This window comes from Pristiophorus japonicus, chromosome 1, assembly GCF_044704955.1.
Source record: "Pristiophorus japonicus isolate sPriJap1 chromosome 1, sPriJap1.hap1, whole genome shotgun sequence".
NCBI lineage: Eukaryota > Metazoa > Chordata > Chondrichthyes > Pristiophoridae > Pristiophorus > Pristiophorus japonicus.
Genome location: NC_091977.1, coordinates 347,427,520 through 347,447,772, shown reverse-complemented (window position 1 = coordinate 347,447,772; position 20,253 = coordinate 347,427,520). Strand labels below are relative to the sequence as shown.

The 20,253-nt window shown below is 47.0% G+C and overlaps 1 protein-coding gene across 5 annotated transcripts in view; it reads left to right on the top strand.

The window, feature by feature from the left end:
- The first annotated feature begins 9,753 nt into the window (after window positions 1-9,753).
- Window positions 9,754-20,253, top strand: part of sugct (succinyl-CoA:glutarate-CoA transferase) — a 720,871-nt gene continuing 710,371 nt past the window's right edge. For all 5 annotated transcript variants that reach the window (XM_070890193.1, XM_070890206.1, XM_070890201.1 and 2 more), the window contains exons 1-2: window positions 9,754-9,796; window positions 9,891-9,964. In XM_070890193.1, coding sequence (XP_070746294.1) covers window positions 9,916-9,964 — 49 coding nt within the window. In that variant the 5' untranslated portion in view covers window positions 9,754-9,796; window positions 9,891-9,915. The remainder of the gene's footprint in view (window positions 9,797-9,890; window positions 9,965-20,253) is intronic.

Sequence of the window (20,253 nt, the reverse complement as noted above, 5' to 3'; positions counted from 1 at the left end):
TATCAATAGATTAGCCATCCTGTCAAAAATGTGCAATTACCAAAGAAGTGATTCCACTCTCCAGAGTCCACTTGAGTGTTATGTAAAACAACATACCACAGTTTCCTGTACATCTGGTTTCAGGTCAGGAATGAATAATTTTTGTATTCTTTGATCTTTAGACATTAGAGTCAGTACATAACTTGTTCATTATGGAGCAAAATGAAAACAACATTACATTTTTATGACTGAGGAAATCTTAACCATCCATATTTATTTTATAAGACAAACCAGTTAAATAGAATTTATTTTGCCACTTTCCCTTAATTTGCCGTAAGTATTTTTTTTTAAATAGTGAGGCGATCATCCTTCAATACAAGGTTCTCATTCAGTTGAGATCCATTAAATTTAGATCCGAAAGCATCACTTTATTGGTACATCAACGAAAATAATTGATCTTTTAAAACGTGTACATCTTTGACAGTTTAGAGGTCTAAATGGCGTTTAACAAAGTGCATACCATCCAAGAAATTCAAATCTAGTTGTGTCATCATCCTTCATGTAAGATCCTTTTGACGCTGATACGCCAGTGGAGCATTGGCCATGTGACTTTTCTCTTCCTGCACTTTATGAATTATACATCTTTTGAGGTGTCTTCATTCCCCAACCCCTGTTGCTGCAACAGGTACATACATCTGCTGTTTAATAGTGACAAACAATTACACAATTGCATAGGAATATATTAAATTGAAAAAGACATTATAGCTCAAAGTCCAAAAAATATATACCATTGTGTTGTTTATACCCCTCAATGGGCTTACTCTTCAAATCCCTCTTTATATCCCCTATACTGCTTCTTTGTTGTAGTTTGTGACTATTTCAAACATGTTATTAGGGTTCAATTTGTATATGTAGGATTTTAAATACTAAATAGTAAGATATTCTCTCAACTTTTTTAAAAACATAAATACTCCTATTTTTCAAATTCTCAATTGTGCCTCATAAACATCTCTGCAGTTACTGAGGAAAATCTGAGAATATATACTGAACTTAATTCTGCACCAGCTCACCATCTTAAGACTGGCATATTCCTGGAATATCCGTGGCATTAGTTAGATCAACACTGCTCACTCAGTAGTGTCTGGTAATGATTAAAGGACTTCATTATTAACACTTCTGGGAAACTCTTGACTCTGAGTAACATTGACAGAAAGTTAATGGGATAATGCATTTTATTTGCTACATGAACTGTCCTCTGAGACAGCACTTAGTACTAGTTACAATCAATACAGACTGGGCTTCAATCTCAGTCCTAACATGTCCTTGGCAGGAGTGATGAGGTGGATTCCAGCATTGTGGAGAAAGGCTGTCCATCTTAGGACAGGAGTCTAACATTGGCTGTTCCTCTTCAAAATCTCTTGACAATATCAAGGAGCATAGAGAGTCCGCCTCCAACATTGGCTGAGACTTTATGCAGAACTTGGAGCCCATGATTTCCAGGCTGGAAATTATGGAAAACTCCCGGAGAGACTGTCGACCTAGACATGGTGTTGCTTCTGATGGGTGATGTCGCGGCTACCATTGCAGCACAGGCGGAAGTGACCCAACATCTTAGTGCTGCAGTGGAAGCACAGACCATTGTCCTACAGTCTCAGCTTGCTGCTATGCAAAATCAGACTGCTCTCATGCAATCTCAGCTTGTTGCCACCCATGCTCACACTGCTGCCATCGTGGCTGGGTTTATCACTGTCGAACGGAGCTTGCAGCGGGCCAGCAATCTGTACTCCAACAGATTGTTAGGAATGCTGAAGCGTCAACCCGGGGGACTGGCAGTGGGTCAGTAGAGGTCCCTGCTGTCCTCTCAGGATAACAGCATTCCTGTTCCCAATCTGCCATTGCCCATGCTGCTTCCTGTCAGCCAGCCAGCCCAAACTGTTGCCGCCCATGCCGAGGTGGTGCAGTCCACAGCTGGGCCTTCTAGATTCAGAGCTGCTCGAGGTCATTCTGCAGAGCCATCTGAAGTCTCCCTCATGGAAACTCAGCAGCCTTCCACCAGCCATGCAGCAGCTACCGGTGGAGCACTGCGTAGCAGCACTAGAGCAGGAAAGGGCACCCGAGCGACAGGCTCTAAGGGATTGCACAAGGGTGATTGGTTGATATCGTATATGTGAATTGACTCTTCAAGATGGTCAAGTTGTGAAACATGCAGCAGACCACCACAAAATGGGACACCCACTCTAACGAGTGGTGAAGGGCTCTGTAAAGTCCTGGCCCCTCAGTACAGATTCACACGAAGCATGTCGTGAAGTCAAGGTCACTCTGGACCTGCACCTTTATTTCACAGCTCTGGAATGCTGCACTTGCCTGAGACCTGTCCTTATATACCTGTCTCTTGCAAGTGCACCCCTGGTGGTAAGGTATGCTGGTGGTTACAGGTCATATCTTATTACAGTCATGTATAGCATGTTAGGATTCAGTTATATATAATAATGTAAGATACATGATATCACCCTCCCCCAAGGTCTTATTGTCTTTATAGGTTCAGTCTCTCAGGTGGTCTACGCTCTCACATAGAGCGCCTGAGTTGTGGTTCAGTTGTTTGCCTTGGTGTCTGTTTTTCTTTGGGTGTGGTTGCTGGTATCTCGCCTGGGCTGTCTGTTTTGATTGGTGTGATTGTTGTTGACTCGCCTGGGCTGTCTGTTGGGATTGCCCTTTCCTCAGGTTGTTCCCTCTGTCCACCAGGTGTGGTGCGAGTTCCACATTGTAGTCTGCCTCTGGTTCCGCAGTGTTGTTGGTAAATCTGCTTTTGACTTGGTCTACATGCCTCCGGCAGGTTTTGCCATTGTCCATTGGTACTACCAATAGCCTGTTTCCTTCCTTGCCCGTTACTGTCCCTGCAAGCCATTTGGGACCCCTGCCATAGTTTTGTACAAACACTTTGTCCCCAATCTCATTCCATCTCCCCCTCGAATTTCTGTCATGGTACTCAGTCAGCTTACGGCACTTTGCCTCAACGATTTTGTGCATGTCTGGGAGGATTAATGGGAGCCTTGTTTTTAAAGTCCTTTTCATCAACAGTTGTGCGGGGGTGATCCCAGTCAATGAGTGCGGACGAGATCTGTATGCCAGCAGCAGTCGCGACAGGCGACCCTGTAGCGTGGGACCTTGGATTTTAAGCATGCCTTGTTAAATGATTTGCACTGTTCTCTCCGCCTGGCCGTTGGAGGCCGGCTTGAACAGTGCCGTCTTGACGTGATTTATGCCGTGGTCAATTATAAAGTCTTGGAATTCTGCGCTGGTGAAGCACGGACCATTGTCACTGACCAATATGTCAGGGATTCCGTGCGTTGCAAACATGGTTGCGAGGCTCTCCACAGTGGTGGAGGTTGTGCTCGAGTTTAAAATGGTGCATTCGATCCACTTTGAAAATGCATCTACAACTACGAGGAACATTTTGCCCATGAATGGGCCCGCATAGTCTACGTGCACCCGCAACCACGGTTTGGTAGGCCAGGGCCAGGGGCTCAGTGGAGCCTCCCTGGGGGTATTGCTGAGTTGGGCACAAATGGTGCACCTTCAGACGCAGAGCTCCAAGTCCGCGTCAATACCAGGCCACCAGACGTGGGATCTGGCTATGGCCTTCACGAGAACGATCCCTGGGTGCTTGCGGTGGAGCTCCATGACAAATGTCTCTCTGCCTCATAGAGGCATGACTACTCGGCTGCCCCACATCAGGCAGTCTGCTTGTAGTGATAGCTCATGCATGCGCCTGTGAAAGGGTTTTAATTCCTCGGGGCAGGCATCGCGAGCCTCTGCCCAGTCACCGGTTAGGACACATCTTTTTACTAAGGATAACGTGGGGTCGCTGGCCATCCAGGCTCTGATTTGGCGAGCCGTCATGGGCGAACCTGTGGACTCAAAGGCATTGATTGCCATGACTATCTCACAGTCCTGTTCGTCAGACCCTTCCGTGGTCGCCAGGGGTAGCCTGCTGAGCGCGTCGGCACAGTTGTCTGTGCCTTATGGTATAGTCGTAGGATGCCAGCATGAGTGCCCACCGTTGAATTCTCGCCGAGGCGTTGCCGTTTATTGCCTTGCTCTCGGATAGGAGGGATGTGAGGGGCTTGTGGTCGGTTTCTAATGCGAACTTGGCCCTGAAAAGGTATTGGTGCATCTTTTTGACACCGTACACGCACGCGAGCGCCTCCTTCCCTACCATTCCGTACCCGCGCTCCGCCCGCAAAAGTGACCTATGGGTTGTAATTTGCCCGCACTATTGACATGTTGCAAAACACACCCGACCCCATACGCTGACCCATCGCATGTGAGAACTAGCTTTTTACCTGGATCAAAGAAAGTCAAAACACTGTTGGAACGCAGAAGGTTGCGTGCCTTATTGAAGGCGCGTTCCTGGGCGTCCCCCCAAAACCAATCGCATCCCTTCCTGAGTAGCACGTGGAGAGGCTCCGGCAGCGTGCTTAAGTTCTGCATAAAGTTCCCAAAGTAATTGAGTAGCCCGAGAAAGGCGCGCAGTTCTGAGACATTCCGGGGCCTGGGTGCCAGGCGAATTGCTTCTGTTTTGGACTCTCTTGGGCGGATTCCATCAGCGGCAATCCTTCTGCCCAAAAATTCATCCTCGGGTGCGAGAAACAGGCACTTGGATTTCTTGACTCGTAGGCCTACCTGATCCAACCGCTTTAGTACTTCCTCCAAATTACGGAGATGGGAGTCGGTGTCCCTGCCCGTGATAAGTATGTCGTCTTGAAATACAACCGTCCCCGGGATGGACTTGAGCAGACTTTCCATGTTGCGCTGGAATATGGCAGCTGCCGACCTGATGCCGAATGGGCATCGATTGTCCATGAAAAGGCCTCGATGTGTGTTGATGGTGGTGAGTAGCTTGGATTCCTCGGTCAATTCTTGCGTCATATACGCAGATGTGAGGTCTAATTTTGAGAAAAGTTTACCTCCAGCCAATGTGGCAAATAAGTCCTCCGCTCTGGGCAGCGGGTACTGGTCCTGTTGGGAGACTCTGTTTATGGTAGATTTGTAGTCCCCACAGATTCGTACGGATCCATCAGGCTTCATGACTGGGATGATGGGACTTGCCCAGTCGCTAAATTCCACAGGTGATATAATGCCTTCCCGCAGAAGCCTGTCTAGTTCGTGTTCAATCTTTTCCCTCATCACATAGGGTACAGCTCTGGCCTTGTGATGAACCGGTCTAGCATCCTGTGTGATGTAGATTTTGACTTTGGCCCCTTTGAAAGTGCCCACACCTGGCTGAAAGAGATGTTCAAATCGCTTTATAACTGTTGAGCAGGAGGTCCGTTCCTCTAATGACATGGCATGGACATCATCCCATTTCCAGTTTAGTTTTGCCAGCCTGGGGGGTCTCTGGGGACAATCCACAGGGGAAGTCGGTTCACTGTCCCTTTGTGTGTGACAGAGAGCATGGCGCTGCCGAGGACTGGTACGATTTCTTTGGTATAGGTCCTTAGTTTGGTGTCGACCCTTGTGAGTTTTGGTCTGTCTCTTTTATGCGGCCACAGTTGTTCAAATTGTTGAGCGCCCATGAGAGATTGACTCGCTCCCGTATCCAGCTCCATGTTGACATATATCCCGTTGAGTAGGACCCTCATCATTATAGGAGGTGTCCTGTTGTAGGAGCAGCGGCCATTGATCGTGTTGATCCGCTGTACATCGGTGTCCCGGATACTGTCCCGACCATCTTCTGGTCCGCTTTCCGACCCATCCGATTCGTATACCAACCGAGCTGCCGTTTTTTTGCACATGAGGGCCAAATGCCCTGTATTTTCACAATTTCTGCAAACAGCCTGCTGAAATCGACATCCCCTTGACGAGTGACCACCCCCACACCTCCAGCACAGACCTGTTCCATTGTTCAACGTGTTCCCAAAGAATGAGCTGCGTCTGGCTGATCTCTCTTGAGCTTCTCTCAGTTTGTAGTTGATTGCTCGCATCGTGGGTTGATGAGGTGTGAATGGCCGTTCCTGTGGCCCTTGATGGCTTCTGCCTGCTGTCGAGAGCCTGTTCTCCCAGTTTTGTCTGTATGTGGGGGTAGCAGCTTGTTTAGCGCTGTGAACTTCTTGTTCCGATATTTCGTTAGTTGTCGTACCTGCATTGTAAATCAACCTCGTTGTTTCTTTCCCTACCAAGAATGTCTGTGCAACCAGTGCTGCTGCCTCTAAGGTCAGGTTCTTGGTCTCTATGAGCTTTCGGAATATGCCTGCGTGGCCTATTCCTTCAATGAAAAAGTCTCTCAGCATTTCTCTACTCAGTTCATCGGAGAACTCACATAAACTAGCCAACCTCCGAAGTTCCGCCACGAAGTCGGGTATGCTCTGGCCCACACAGCATCTGTAGTTGTAGAACCTGTGTCTGGCCATGTGTAGGCTGCTCGCTGGCTTCAGGTGGTCTCTTACCAGTGTGCTCAATCCTTCAAACGACTTGCTTGCTGGTTTCTCGGGTGCCAACAGATCCTTCATTAAAGCGTATGTTTTCGAGCCACAGCTGGTCGAGAGATGGGCTCTTCTCTTGTCTGCCTTATCGTCGCCTAACCAGTCTTTGGTTACAAAGCTTTGTTGGAGCCTTTCTGTAAAATCCTCCCAATTGTCTCCCACATTGTACTTTTCATCTGATCCGTTGTTCGCCATTCTGTGGATTCTGTAATCCCGTAACTCGTCACCACTGTAAAGTCCTGTCCCCTCAGTACAGGTTCACACGAGGCATGTAGTGAAGTCAAGATCACTCTGGACCTGCACCTTTATTTCACAGCTCTGGAATGCTGCACTTGCCTGAGACCTGTCCTTATATACTTGTCTCTTGCAAGTGCACCCCTGGTGGTAAGGTATGCTGATGGTTACAGGTCATATCTTATTACAGTCATGTATAGCATGTTAGGATACAGTTATATATAATAATGTAAGATACATGACAGGCTCCTTCTGAGCTGTCAAGGCAGCAGAACCATTGTTTCAGCAGCTCGATAGTCTTCTTGATGGTATTCCTGGTGGCAGCATGGCTTTCATTATATGAATGCTGGGCACAAGTGGTAGTGTTTCAGAGACTAGTCATCAGCCAGGTGCAGAGCGGATAGCCCTCGTGTCCGAGCAGCCACCATTGGGTTTGACATGCTGCTGGCTGGAAGATGCTGGCCCACTGGACTGACGCAGGATGAAGGCATCATGACTGCTGCCAGGATAGCGGGCATTGACCATCAGGAAGTGCTGGGCATGGTTGCGCAACAACTGCATATTAAGTGTGTGTGGTTACGGAAGATCTCAGGATTGTTATGCAGTGCCCGCAAAGCCACGTGTGTGCAGTCGATGGCGCCTTGCACCATGAGGAAGCCCGCTATCCTGGCAAAGCCACATGCATGCTCCTGCTTCGCTCTGTTCAGAGCAAAGACATTGGGCATTAAACCGCGCTTCCAATGGGTGCGTTCAAGGTGCACATGTGCCTGTGGGGTCCCCGTAAGTTCCAGCCGGCACTTGCGATCTGTCAAAAATTCTTTTGACAGATTTGCATAATTCCTGCCCAGCGAATATCCTCAAAATTCTTACAACAGCGTAAGACTTTTAAAGTGCGAAAAAATACATTAAAAAAAGTAAACATTTAAAATTCTGTTAAATAAGGTAAGTTTATTTTTAGACTCTTTAAAATATGTACATTTATTTTACAAAAAATTTAATTTTTTTAAATAATTACATTCCATTTTTATTAATTTGAAATATGCGATTTTCTTTGTTATTTTCAGTGTTTCTGTATTTTTGGGATCCCCATTCATACTAATGTGAGAACTGAATGGGGATCCCCTACTCTGATAGGTTGGGCCCACCCACATGATCCCATTGATGCGTACGAAACCCAAACGCTCTTGTGATATGTGTGCCCCTACGAAGGCCTTTGCATAGAGGGCCAAGATTGCAAGTCTCCGAACCTCCGGGACCACCAGGTACTTTCGTAGAAATTTTTGCAGTCGAAGGCATCCGTCCGTGGGAAACCTCCGACCGTAATTTCTGGGCCAATGAAGTCCCTTGTGTATAGAGCCTCAGTGATCTCTCAGATGCAGCAATGGATGACGAACTGGGAGATGTTAGCTATGTCTCCTGCTGCAGACTGGAAGGATTCGCTGGCGAAGAAATTGAGAGCCACGGTGACCTTGAGGGCCACTGGGAGAGCCATGTTTGCCTTGCTTTGAGGCTGCAGATCTAATTACATGAGGTGGCAGAGTTTTGTGAGCGCCTCCTTGGTGAAGTGGAGTCTCCTAATACATTGTTCCTCGCTTAAGTGGACATAAGAGAAGTGCTCTCTGAAGACCCTAGGCAGGTAAGGCCTCCTGTTGAGAGCTCTCCTCCTCCTTCTGCGCGCATCTTCTTTGCTGCCTTTGCTCCCTCTCCCTAAGATATTCAAACATGAGTGGGACTGCCAGTAGAGCCCCCATGACTGTGAGAAAGTGTTGTGAGCAGAAGCCTTTAAATCAGAATGAAGGTGTTCTCCACTTGTCCCAACACTCCCTGTTACCTTAGGAGTTTGAAAGAAGTTTATGAAGCTGCTGGAGTTGCAGAAAGTTGTATACAGCCATTCAAACTGAAGAAACATGTCAGCTGCAAGTTGTTGCTGATGATCCCTTGGTAAGTAATGCTGCTGGAGCATTCTTCCTGCTTGTCAATGCTTGTTCAGCTGGTAAACGGAGCAGCGAACTTGAAAATTGCAGATCGGGTGTCAAGTGACTGTTGCACCCTGATGTCACGATCTGTATAATCGCCATAGTTTTTGCAAGCGTGGACTCGCTGCGGAACCCGCCGGCAGTGGATGGAAATGCAGTGGCTGCCATTTTTTACCCCGAATCAGATGGTAACGCCATGCGCTAAACCCCTGAATTTTTAGCCCAATGTATCCTAATTTCCTGCAATCTGGTGGGAATCAAATCTGTTAGGCCAATCTTAAGAGGCAACCATGGGACATATCAACAAAATTCACTGCCCAACAGAAGATTGATTGGATTCGTCAGCAGAAAAGTTAGCAATTAAGTAGATCATTGTCTCATCCAAGTCCAAAGGGCCATCCTATTCCTGTGATAGGTACGACTGATTCAGACCCCTGAGATATGGAGCGTGACTAACATGAGAGAAAATGTTATTTTCTACATTGTAGATTTTGATTCTTTGAAATGCTGATCCATGCAGCAAACTCTCTCCCAATCTGAGAGAGTTTTGAAATGTATCTATCTATCTTATTATTAGTTAGGTTTCTTCTGGGGAAAATAACCATCATTTGTATGGTAGGGAAGAATCACACGGGCACTCTCATAATGCTGCAGTGTCTAAAACTTGTTAGTTTCTCCCATTCATAACCTAGATTGGCACCTGAGCGATGCAGCAGGTGCCTTCATTTCAAGGTTGGTGGTCTACATCTTCATCCAGACACACAGCATTTGTGCCAAGTCTTTTTCAAATGTTTACAAAGCTACACAGTAGTAGATGCTAGATAAAGGAAAATGACTACCTATATTAGCATTATGTTTCTCCAAGGAAAACACCATCCTGTAGTGGTGCTATCAGTGACACAGTGAGATGCTGCTACGACAGCCCTCCACTGTCTCAGTATTGTAGACCAATCAAAGATGACAGTCTATATAACTTAGAGTGCGGCCCCTTGGTTTTAAACCAGTTTTATGATACTTGAAGTTGAATGTGTGACTCCATGACGACAAGAGCTCTAACAGTTTTATGTGTTGGTTTTCAGGAAATGTAAAGCCACTGGAAGGTGTTAAAATCCTAGACCTCACAAGGTATGTTCAAGTTCAGTAATACAAAAGAAAGCTGTTGGGTAAGAATTTAACAACGCGATTTTAACAGCTTGCTTCAATTCTCCATTCCAAACAGGGTGTTAGCAGGACCCTTTGCTACAATGATCTTGGGAGACCTGGGTGCAGAAATCATCAAAGTAGAAAGACCAGGTAATAGACTGCTCGAATTTGAATAAAGAATATTAATAGAGAAAATTAGTTTATACCAGGAAATATCTGCGGAACACAGGATCGATAATGCTCGTATGTTTCAAAGATTTTAGGTTCTTCCTCAGTAGAGCTGAGTTCCTATGAGATTCATTTTAATTGTCTGCCTTGCTCAGTTGTTGCACTCTCGCCTCTGACTTAAAAGGTCGTGAATTTAAATTCCACTCCAGAGACTTTAGCACAAAATCTTAAGCTGACACATCAGTTCAGTGCTGCACTGTCGGAATTGTCTTTCGGATGACAGAAGAAGGCAAATGGTATGTTGGCCTTCATAGATAAGGGTTTTGAGTATAGGAGCAGGGAGGTCTTACTGCAGTTGTTTAGGGCCTTGGTGAGGCCTCACCTGGAATATTGTGTTCAGTTTTGGTCCCCTAATCTGAGGAAGGATGTTCTTGCTATTGAGGGAGTGCAGCGAAGGTTCACCAGACTGATTCCCGGGATGGCTGGACTGACGTATGAGGAGAGACTGGATCGACTGGGCCTTTATTCACTGGAGTTTAGAAGGATGAGAGGGGATCTCATAGAAACATATAAAATTCTGACGGGACTGGACAGGTTAGAGGCAGGAAGAATGTTCCCGATGTTGGGAAAGTCCAGGACCAGGGGACACCATCTTAGGATAAGGGGTAAGCCATTTAGGACTGAGATGAGGAGAAACTTCTTCACTCAGAGCGTTGTTAACCTGTGGAATTCCATACCGCAGAGATTTGTTGAGGCCAGTTTGTTGGATATATTCAAGAGGGAGTTAGATATGGCCCTTATGGCTAAAGGGATCAAGGGGTATGGAGAGAAAGCAGGAAAGGGGTACTGAGGTGAATGATCAGCCATGATCTTATTGAATGGTGGTGCAGGCTCGAAGGGCCGAATGGCCTACTCCTGCACCTATTTTCTATGGGGCCAAGTTTCGGCCTGAGTTGCTCCTGTGTTTTTGGAGCAACTGGCTTATAATGGAGTATCTTAGAAATTTGAATTCTCGCCATTTAGTTTGCTCCAGTTCTAGTCAGTTAGAACAGTTTCACTTTGGAACAGTTTCATTTTTTTCAAAAGGGGGCGTGTCCGGCCATTTACGCCTGTTTTCAAAGTTTAGGCAGTGAAAACTTACTCCAAACTAACTTAGAATGGAGTAAGTGAAGATTTTTGTACGTTCGAAAAAAATCTTGTCTACACTTTAGAAAATCAGACGTAGGTTACAAATTAGGCGTAGGGAAGGAGGTGGGGGAGAGTGGGGGGGGGGGGGGGCGCCGAGGGGAAGGGAAGTCATTAAATTCTACAATCATTCCTTAGTCATACTTATACAAATATTATACACATAAATCCAACCTGAATAAAAATTTATAACCAAAGAAAAGATTAAATAATCCATGTTCCTACCTGTGTGAAACAGCAGCAGCCTTTGAGCTGCTGTGCTTCAGGCAGGCCTTTCATGTTCGATACAGGCAGGGGTGGCGTCAGTGTCTCGACGGCAGCCTCAACAGCGGCAGCAAGCAGCCTTCGAGCTGAGCTGCGGTGCTTCAGGCAGGCCTTCATTCCGTCGGTGGCTGGCCGGCAGCCGAAGAATCAACACACGTGCAACTTTCGAAGGGGGTTGAGGCCATTCGGCCATGCGATAGGGGCAGCTTCAGTGGCTCGACAGCAGCCAAAGATACAGCAAGCAGCCTTCGAGCTGTGAGGGGATTGAGGCCATTTGGCTACGGGATAGGTGCACCGTCAGTGACTGGACGCCAGGCAAAGACATAGCAATCAAGCAGCCTTCGAGCTGTGAGGGGGACTGAGGCCATTTGGACAGGGAGCGGCAGCCACATAGACAGTTTTGTACTTAAATTTGCATAATGGGTGCTGCATTGTCAACACCACGTATTATGCAATGATTCGCCATCAATTCACTGCATAGGAGAGAATTGATTAGAGCTCACCGCACCAGGAACGTCGTAGCCCGTAGGTTGATGGGCAGGAGACCTTACCCACGTCGACAATATCGAGCCAGGCGCTCGTACCTGGACATGAGCGAGGCTGATTGTGTGAAAAGGCAGCGTTTTCGCAGAGAAGTTGTCACTGAGATCTGTGATATGGTGAGAGCAGATTTGCAGCCCAGAAGCAGAACGCCAACTGCCCTGTCTGTTGCAGTGAAGGTAACAGCTGCACTTTCTTTCTATGCCTCGGGATCGTTTCAGGCTACAACTGGAGATGTGTGTGCCATCTCTCAACGTGCAATACATGCCTGTATTTACCAGGTCACGGCTGCACTGTATGCGCGAAGGAATGACTTCATCAATTTCCCAATGACCGCACAAGCGATCCATGAGAGGGCTGTGGGCTTCTTCAGGATTGCCGGCTTCCCAGAGGTATAGGGCTGCATTGATTGTACCCACATAGCCTTGCGAGCACTTGTGGAGGATTCTGAGCAGTACCGAAATAGGAAAGGTTTCCACTCTATCAATGTGCAGCTCGTGTGTGACGACAAGCAGCGCATCATGTCAGTCGATGCGAGATACCCTGGCAGCACCCACGATGTGTTCATCCTACGCGAGAGCGTTATATCTGACATGTTTGAGCAGCAGCCAGAAGGGCACAGCTGGCTACTGGGAGACAAAGGGTATGACCTGACCACCTGGCTCATGACGCCCCTACGCGTGACACGGACAGAAGCTGACCGTCAATACAACATGGCGCACATTGCGACGCGCAGCATCATTGAGAGGACCATTGGCATATTGAAACAGCGTTTCCGATGCCTGGACCATTCTGGAGGCCACTTGCTATACTCTCCTCAGATTGTCGGTCACTTCACTGTTGTGTGCTGCATGCTGCATAACTTAGCCATCATGAGGCAGCAGGAGCTGGTAGTGGAACCCGAAGACCTACGTGAAGGTCCAGTGCATGATGATAATATTACGGAAGAGCAGGATGTGGATGATGACGACGATCAGGAAAGCATGCAAGTGCCTAATGGCGGAGCACGAGGTCGAAGGAGGGCCGTCCATCGTGCCCTTTAACGATTGCTCGTGCCTTGCGCCAGCAGCTCATCCGTGAACGCTTCAACTACTGATGCCTGAGGGCTCTGCGACCACTTTTGCGCATGGACATGTTTATTCTTTGCAGTTGTTCCTACGTTGTGTTGTGTTAATGGAACATAAAACAGTTTTAATGAAAAAATATTTTACTGAAAAGTTAACGTCACTGTAATAAAATATTTGTTGTATCAAACTATACTTTTTAATATGACTCGAAGATCACTTAAAAACTTTAAAATCACTTATAAACTTGTAAAGTTACAAAACAGTTTCAATGTGAAAAATCTTACACTCTGAAGATCACTTAAACTTCAGGTTCACTTTTTAGGTGCAAAATTAAATAAGATACAAAATGTGAGAACATTTACACTATAAGATCACTTAAAAACCCTAAGATCACTTATAAGTTGTAAAGTTACAAAACTTACAAAACAATTTCAATTTGAAAAACGCTACTACAGCTACATCAAGAACAAGAACAAAAGCAGCAAAGAAAGGCTGCAACCATCTCTCATCCACATCTCAGTGAATGTTCACTTCTTCATGGGGGTGTCATTTGATTGGCCGGGCTGTGTGCCCTTATTGCAGCAGCTACCTCAACCAGGCCCATCTTGACGGCCTGTGCTGACACTTGCATGCCCTCCCTGACGGCCTGTGCCGTCGATTGCACGCCCTCGGACATTCCCTCCCTAAGTTCTCGTGTCATTACTGCTATTTCTCCCGTCAGGACCATCAACTCTTCACCCACTGCACTGACGCCACCGATGAGTGATCGGGTAAGCTCATTGGTCTCCATACCCAATGCCACAACCTGAGTCGCATCTGTTGCACGCTGCATCTCAGGAGAGTGTGTCTCCAATCTCCTTCTCCTCTGCCTGGGTCTGCCTTGAGGCACCACTACACTGGGAGGCACGGACAATGGGACGCTCGGTGTTGCAAGCGGCACCACTACACAGGGAGGCACAGGCTGGGACTGTGGGACGCCTTGTGTTACTGACGGCAGAACTAGAGGGAGAGGCTCAGGCTGGAACGGTAGGACGCTCTGTGTTGCAGACGGCAGTACTAGAGAGAGAGGCTCGGGCTGGGATGGTAGGGCATCGGTGTTCCAGACGACAGCACTCGAGTGCGAGCCATGGGCTGGGATGTTGGACGAATGGGTGTAAACTGCTCCATGATATCAGCAGCAGCATTGAGACCCGCAGCGTCGGAATCAAAACCATAGCAGGTGGAACCAGAACTATGCGAGAGGGAGGCGCAGGCTCGGACGGTAGTGCACTGACTGTAGAATGCTGCATTATACCCAGCAGTACCACTGGGACCCACAACATCGGAAGCAAAACCATAGCAGGTGGAACCAGAACTATGCAAGAGGGAGGCGCAGGCTCGGACGGTAGTGCACTGACTGTAGAATGCTGCATTAAACCAGCAGCACCACTGGGACCCGCAACGTCGGAATCAAAACCATGGAAGGTAGAACCAAGACCTATGCTAGGGGTTGAAACTCTGATGCCCCTTGATGGAGGCTCATAAACATTAATTTGGAAACTCTCCCCTGCAGACATTTCAGTCATCGGTGCCATCATCCAGTCTAGTTCGTCCGCATCTGGTTGTACTGGTTCTTGTTCTGTACCCTCAGGATCCTCAGGGTTGGCAGCAGCAGCAGCATCGTCATCGTCATCATCATCATCAACATCATCATCATCATCATCATGTTCTGCAAAATACATCAGAACAGTCAAATGTTTAACAGCAAGGGAGGGGGCCGGGTGGGTGGCATGAATACTTTCACACATAGCAGGCCAGGCAGCAGGTTGATTTAAAGGGCCACGATGCGTTTTCAGGACTTACCCTCTTCCTCGCGTGTGGGCCCAGCTTGTGCTGTACTGATTGCTTTTCTCCATGTACGACTCATCATAGCAGCTACCCTTTGTTCCAAGGGTGTCAGTGGATGCAGATTGGGCACGCCTCCTCCTGTCCGAGTTGCCTCCCTTTTGTTGTGGGCCAATTTCTTCTGCAAAGAGTAAAATGTAACTTTTTACAGAGTGTGTCAGTCTGCAAGGTGGGACATACAGATAGCCAGGTTACAATTACGATTAAATTAAAAATGTGAAATATTACTTACACTAATTACTTTACCAAGGTCGTGCCATTTCTTTTTACACTGGCTTCCAGATCTCATGGTATACACCACTGCGCAGTAATCTTCTGCAACTTGGTTCCACCGTTTCTTCTTTTCTTTAGGTGGCACTTTTATGCAACCTCTGTTGCTGGTATCTAGCTCCTGCCATCTCTGCTCAATTACGTTGACGAATATCTCCACTTCCTCATGCAAGAAATTCTTTGTTCTTGGTGGACGTTGATCCATTGCAAAGTTGAATTGGCACTCTTATTTCTCAAAACACACAGTCCTTAATTTGCATGCACCAATGCAGCACCGGTTTTGCAAGTTTAGCAGTGAAAAGCTGAACTCTCTGATTTCAGCAGGTGATTTATTCAACAGTGCTGCTAAAAGCACTCCCTCACACACAAAACTATCACAAAAATTAAATCACAAGCCTTTCCAGGAGTCCAAGAGACAAATCTTCACTTTTCCTCCAGTCCCTTTAAAAATGGCCGAGTGCCAATGTTTGTTTCACACTGCGCGTGCACGCACGCTCCAACGCGCACGCGCAGGGTTGCCGGCACGACGTTGCCTCATTTGAATTAGACCCGCCCCCCACTGCTTACAGAATCGGCGCGAGTGTCTCGCTCCGCCTCCTGCTGTGATCTGCGCGCCGCGCCAAGCTGAGTTAGAGCTCCGAGGAGCCGGAGAATCTTGCAGTTTTTTTCCTGCGCACTTTTAGGCGCGAAGAACAGGCGTCCAGTTCGGGGCTGCGCCGTTCTAGGCGCGGCCCGAAACTTGGGGCCTATGTTTCTATGTTAAACCGAGACCTCATCTGCCCTTTTAGGTGGACGCAAAAGATGCCATGGCACTATTTGAAGAAGAGCAGGGGAGTGCTCTCTGGTGTCCTGGCCAACAGTTATCCCTCAACCGACATCACTAAAAAACGATTATCTGGCCATTGGTTGTTTGTGGGATGTTGCTGTTTGCACATTTGCTGCTGTTTTCTCTACATTACAACAGTGACTACACTTCAAAAGTATTTCATTGGCTGCAAAGCGCTTTGGGACATCCTGAGGTTGTGAAAGGCAAGTTCTTTTCTTAATAAAAAAGCAGATGCTTTAGTGGGCCTTCCACTAGATGTCACTACGACACTTCATTTGTGACACTATTTGCTACCACAGGCCCTAGTGCAGGTTTAATGTTCAACAGTCACATTTTTCAGGTTTTTTATTTAACCCTTTTCCCATGAACTATTAACGGTAATATAACCTTATTATCTCTGCTGTAACATTTGTCAGGACCACCCCGCTCCTACCTGAATTGTTCCATTCACACGATTCTTTGTTGTTACTTTAGAAAGTAGTTGAGGCAGCTGTGATCGTGATGTATAACCAAATGATACAATTTCTTAACCCATTGCTTTGGGACAACTTCATCAGTTCTTGGGATAATATTTAGTCACTGTGCTTTTAGAGTGGTTTGTAAATATTAATGACACTGACCTTTAATATTTAACCTTGCATGCAGTTTTTCCCCAATTCCTCTCCCCTCCTCTCTTGAAGGTACATAGGAAGCCATTCAGCCCATCATGTCCGTGCAGGCTTTTTATTAGAGCAATACACAACTAATCCCACTGTTGCTGGAGCAATACACAACTAATCCCACTGTTCTGCTCTTCCCCTACAGCCTTGTGTCTTCCTCTTCAAATATTTATCCACTTTTCCCTTAAAAGATGGAATGGTCTCTGTCTCAACTGCTCCCTGTTGGAAAAACTTCCCATGTTTTAACAACCCTCTGGCTAAAGATGTTTCTCCTAACTTATTTCCTTGCTTTCTTAGTGGCAGCTTTAAACTGATGACCCCTTGTCACTGACTCCCCAACCCGAGGAAATAGTCTTTCCCTCTTCACTCAGTCAAAACCATTCATAGTTTTAAAAGCCTCAATTAAATCTACTCTTAGCCATCTCTGTTTTGGGCAAAATGGTCCCAATACTGTTGAAGCTTGGTTCCATTGGTGACACATATCCTCATGTATCGTGTCCAAAATGACATTTTTCATTTGTGAACCTACTCTCTGAATGTCAGCAGGCTGCTCAACTGTGGACGCATTACAGCTGAGCCCATTGCCATTCTCATCCAATGTGAACCCATGAATGCTTTCCAATAGGATTCACTGAATGATGTTCAGGATCCCTGGCTGATTCCCCCCCCCATTCTCCTTTCCCATCCAGGGACACTGAAGCTAATTGTAGCATCCTGTATGACTCAGGTAGACACTTGCTTTACCAACTGAGTGATTAGGCAGCTCTTGTGGAGAGAATTTGCTGACTATCATTTTACTATCTACTTAAAGCAGTTGAAAAATAACACTTCAGGCAGCAAAGGAACTTGTTAAAGCACCCACTGTTCCCAGTACATTTCCCAGTATTGTTTTAGCATCGCAGTAAATGATTGCCATTCCTGAAGTAAAAACACCAAGTTAGGGGCCAAAATTGATCCCTTTTATAAGAGCCGTTATGGGGCAGTGAGGAGCTACCGCTCAGTCGGGGCGGAGAGGCCGACATTTTGGAAATTGCCCTTCTGCCATTTTATGGCGGAGTAGGATACTGCCCCGCTCATGTTTCTGCCCCGTTGGGCACGCGCCGACCCCTTACCGGCTGGCGGCGACTCCTTTCCGCCCCGCATGAAATTGCCCCGAAGGAACAGATCGGCTGTCACTTGGTGCCCCTGACAGCTTTTCCTGGACGGCGCAGGTGCACTGCTGCGGCCGCCATTTTATTTTAAGTGCTGGCCGATTCCGAAGTTGGCCCGAAAAAGACGGCCACGCATAGCGCTGACGTCATAAGCACCCCGCTCCCAACCGACTTCCGCCCCGCTGCCGCCCGAAACACCGCCCCACCAGAAGAAACATCGAAAAGAGGTCAACATTGCCTGACACACCATCCCAACAATTGGGGCGGTAAATCAACAAAGAAAACAGTGCGTGCATGCTGTTTTGGTCGGAGGTCAATTTCGGCCCTTAGTCTCTTATTAGAGGTGGCTTACATTACTTTTAGTTACTCCATCATTTTCCAAAAGTTGTAACCCTTTATGCTGCCAGGGCTTTGCCACATTCCAGCTGGGTTGTATTACTGTCACTGAAGCAAGCAAGAAGTGTTTGAAAAATGTCTGCCCTTGTTGGAGCAGCAACTCTGTGAGGAGCAAGAAGAGCGAGAGATGTGAATGCAGAGGAAGGTACTATTTAGGAGAAGGTCCCATCCAGATTGAAAGACTGTACTGTGCCAAGGAAGATTTATTTATTTGGCATTATTAGTATGAAGTTGAGTTCTTTTAAGCTCATCAGTGCTGAGACATAGGAGCTTGGCTCAGTGGCAGCACTTTCACCTCTGAGTCAGAATGTCATAGGTTCAAGTCCCAATCCAGAGACTTGAGCACCTAATCTATGCTGACGCTTCAGTGCAGTTCTGATAGAGTGTTGCACTTTCGGAGGTGCCGCCTTTTGGCTGAGATGCTAAACTGAGGCCTTGTCTGGCCTCTCGGGTGGAGATAAAAGAGCAGATGAATTCTGGTGTCCTGGCCACTATTTATTCCTCAATAAATTTTACTAATACAGTTTAACGTCATTTATTGCATAACTGTTTGGTGTATGTGCCTACAAAACAACAGTGACGACTGTTCAAAAGTAATTCCTTGGCTGTGAGGTGCTTTCTGACATCTTGACATGAAAGATGCTTTATAAATGCACATTAATTTTTGTTGAGGCAGAAGCCCTTATCCCAAAATCATGTTGATCATAGTTTTCCATCGATTTTGAGATAATGGCTTCTGACCCACCAAAATCTAACAGTGTCCCACTGAGGAGGAAAATGACCCCTTCCTGTATCAAGTGATAGTGAAGCAGCATTGTTGCACTTTTGGCGTAGCTTTTGGTGCCTTTTTGTAGGTTTCATGTTTTTTAGCCCAGCACCCAATCTACTGGAGCTTTTTTGCCAGTAGCTGCACCTACTTTGTTGGGGAATTGTCCTCTGCTTAGAATCGGCCCTTGAATCATAGGATGATCGTTCGTTTGAGAATTCCACTTTCCCTAGGGAGCTGGAGTATGAGGAGGAGTTCTGCAGACAGGTGCATCTACATTGGTGAAGGGTTCGGCGGACATGCTGCTACCTAAGCAGATGGGCGTACGGGCAATACCACTTGGATATATCTGAGGAGCTGCATCTTTTTGCCTCTTATGATTCACCAGGGAGGCATTCTTGGAACTGTGCTGTCTCCTGCAGTGAAATTTACAAACCTCCTCCATGACTGGGATGACTGCCTTGAATTTCCTTGGCTCTGGCTCTTGATGCCATGTGTTGGATCAAGCCCGTCTGCTGTGCACTGCATGCATCAGATCACTAATGAATTGCTCTGTAGGGTGGAAGACTTCATTGCTTTTCTTCAGAACAATCCTGCCCAGACAGTTGCTCAGCTTGGTGAATCCAGCATATTCACAGGTACTGGAGCCTGAGGTCTCTATAACATCACATGTGACAATTCCGAGAGAACCCTTGGCTAAGCTCAGTGTTGAGGAAGGCTGCACTGCAGAATGCCCACAGTGCTTGGTCTGCCCTTCAGGCCACCATAACCAGTGCCTGCAAAGAGACGCTCGGTCACTCAATCAGGAAACACTAGGACTGGTTTGATGAGAATGGCCAGGAGATCCAAGAGCTAATAAATCACAAGCGCAGGGCATTTCTGAATCTAAAACAACAACCCAACTCGGGAGTAGCAAAGCAGCTCTACAGACAGCTTAAGGCCGAGATCCAACAAAAAACCCGCAACCTAAAGAATAGATGGTGGGTGGAGAAAGCACAGGAGATTCAGCAGCTGGCTGACAGCCATGAAGTGCGAGGATTCTTCACCGCAGTCAAGTCCACCTGCGGCCCAAGCACCCAAGGCCCCATCCCACTGTTGACCAAGAACTGGGGAGACCCTCATGAAGGACATCGAGGCAGTCAGGACCCGCTGGACGGAGCACGTTGAAGATCTCCTTCACCGAGACTCTGCCTTTGACTCGAGTGTCCTGGACTCTATCCCGCAGAATGCTACCTGCCACCATCTCAGCAAAACCCTAGTCCT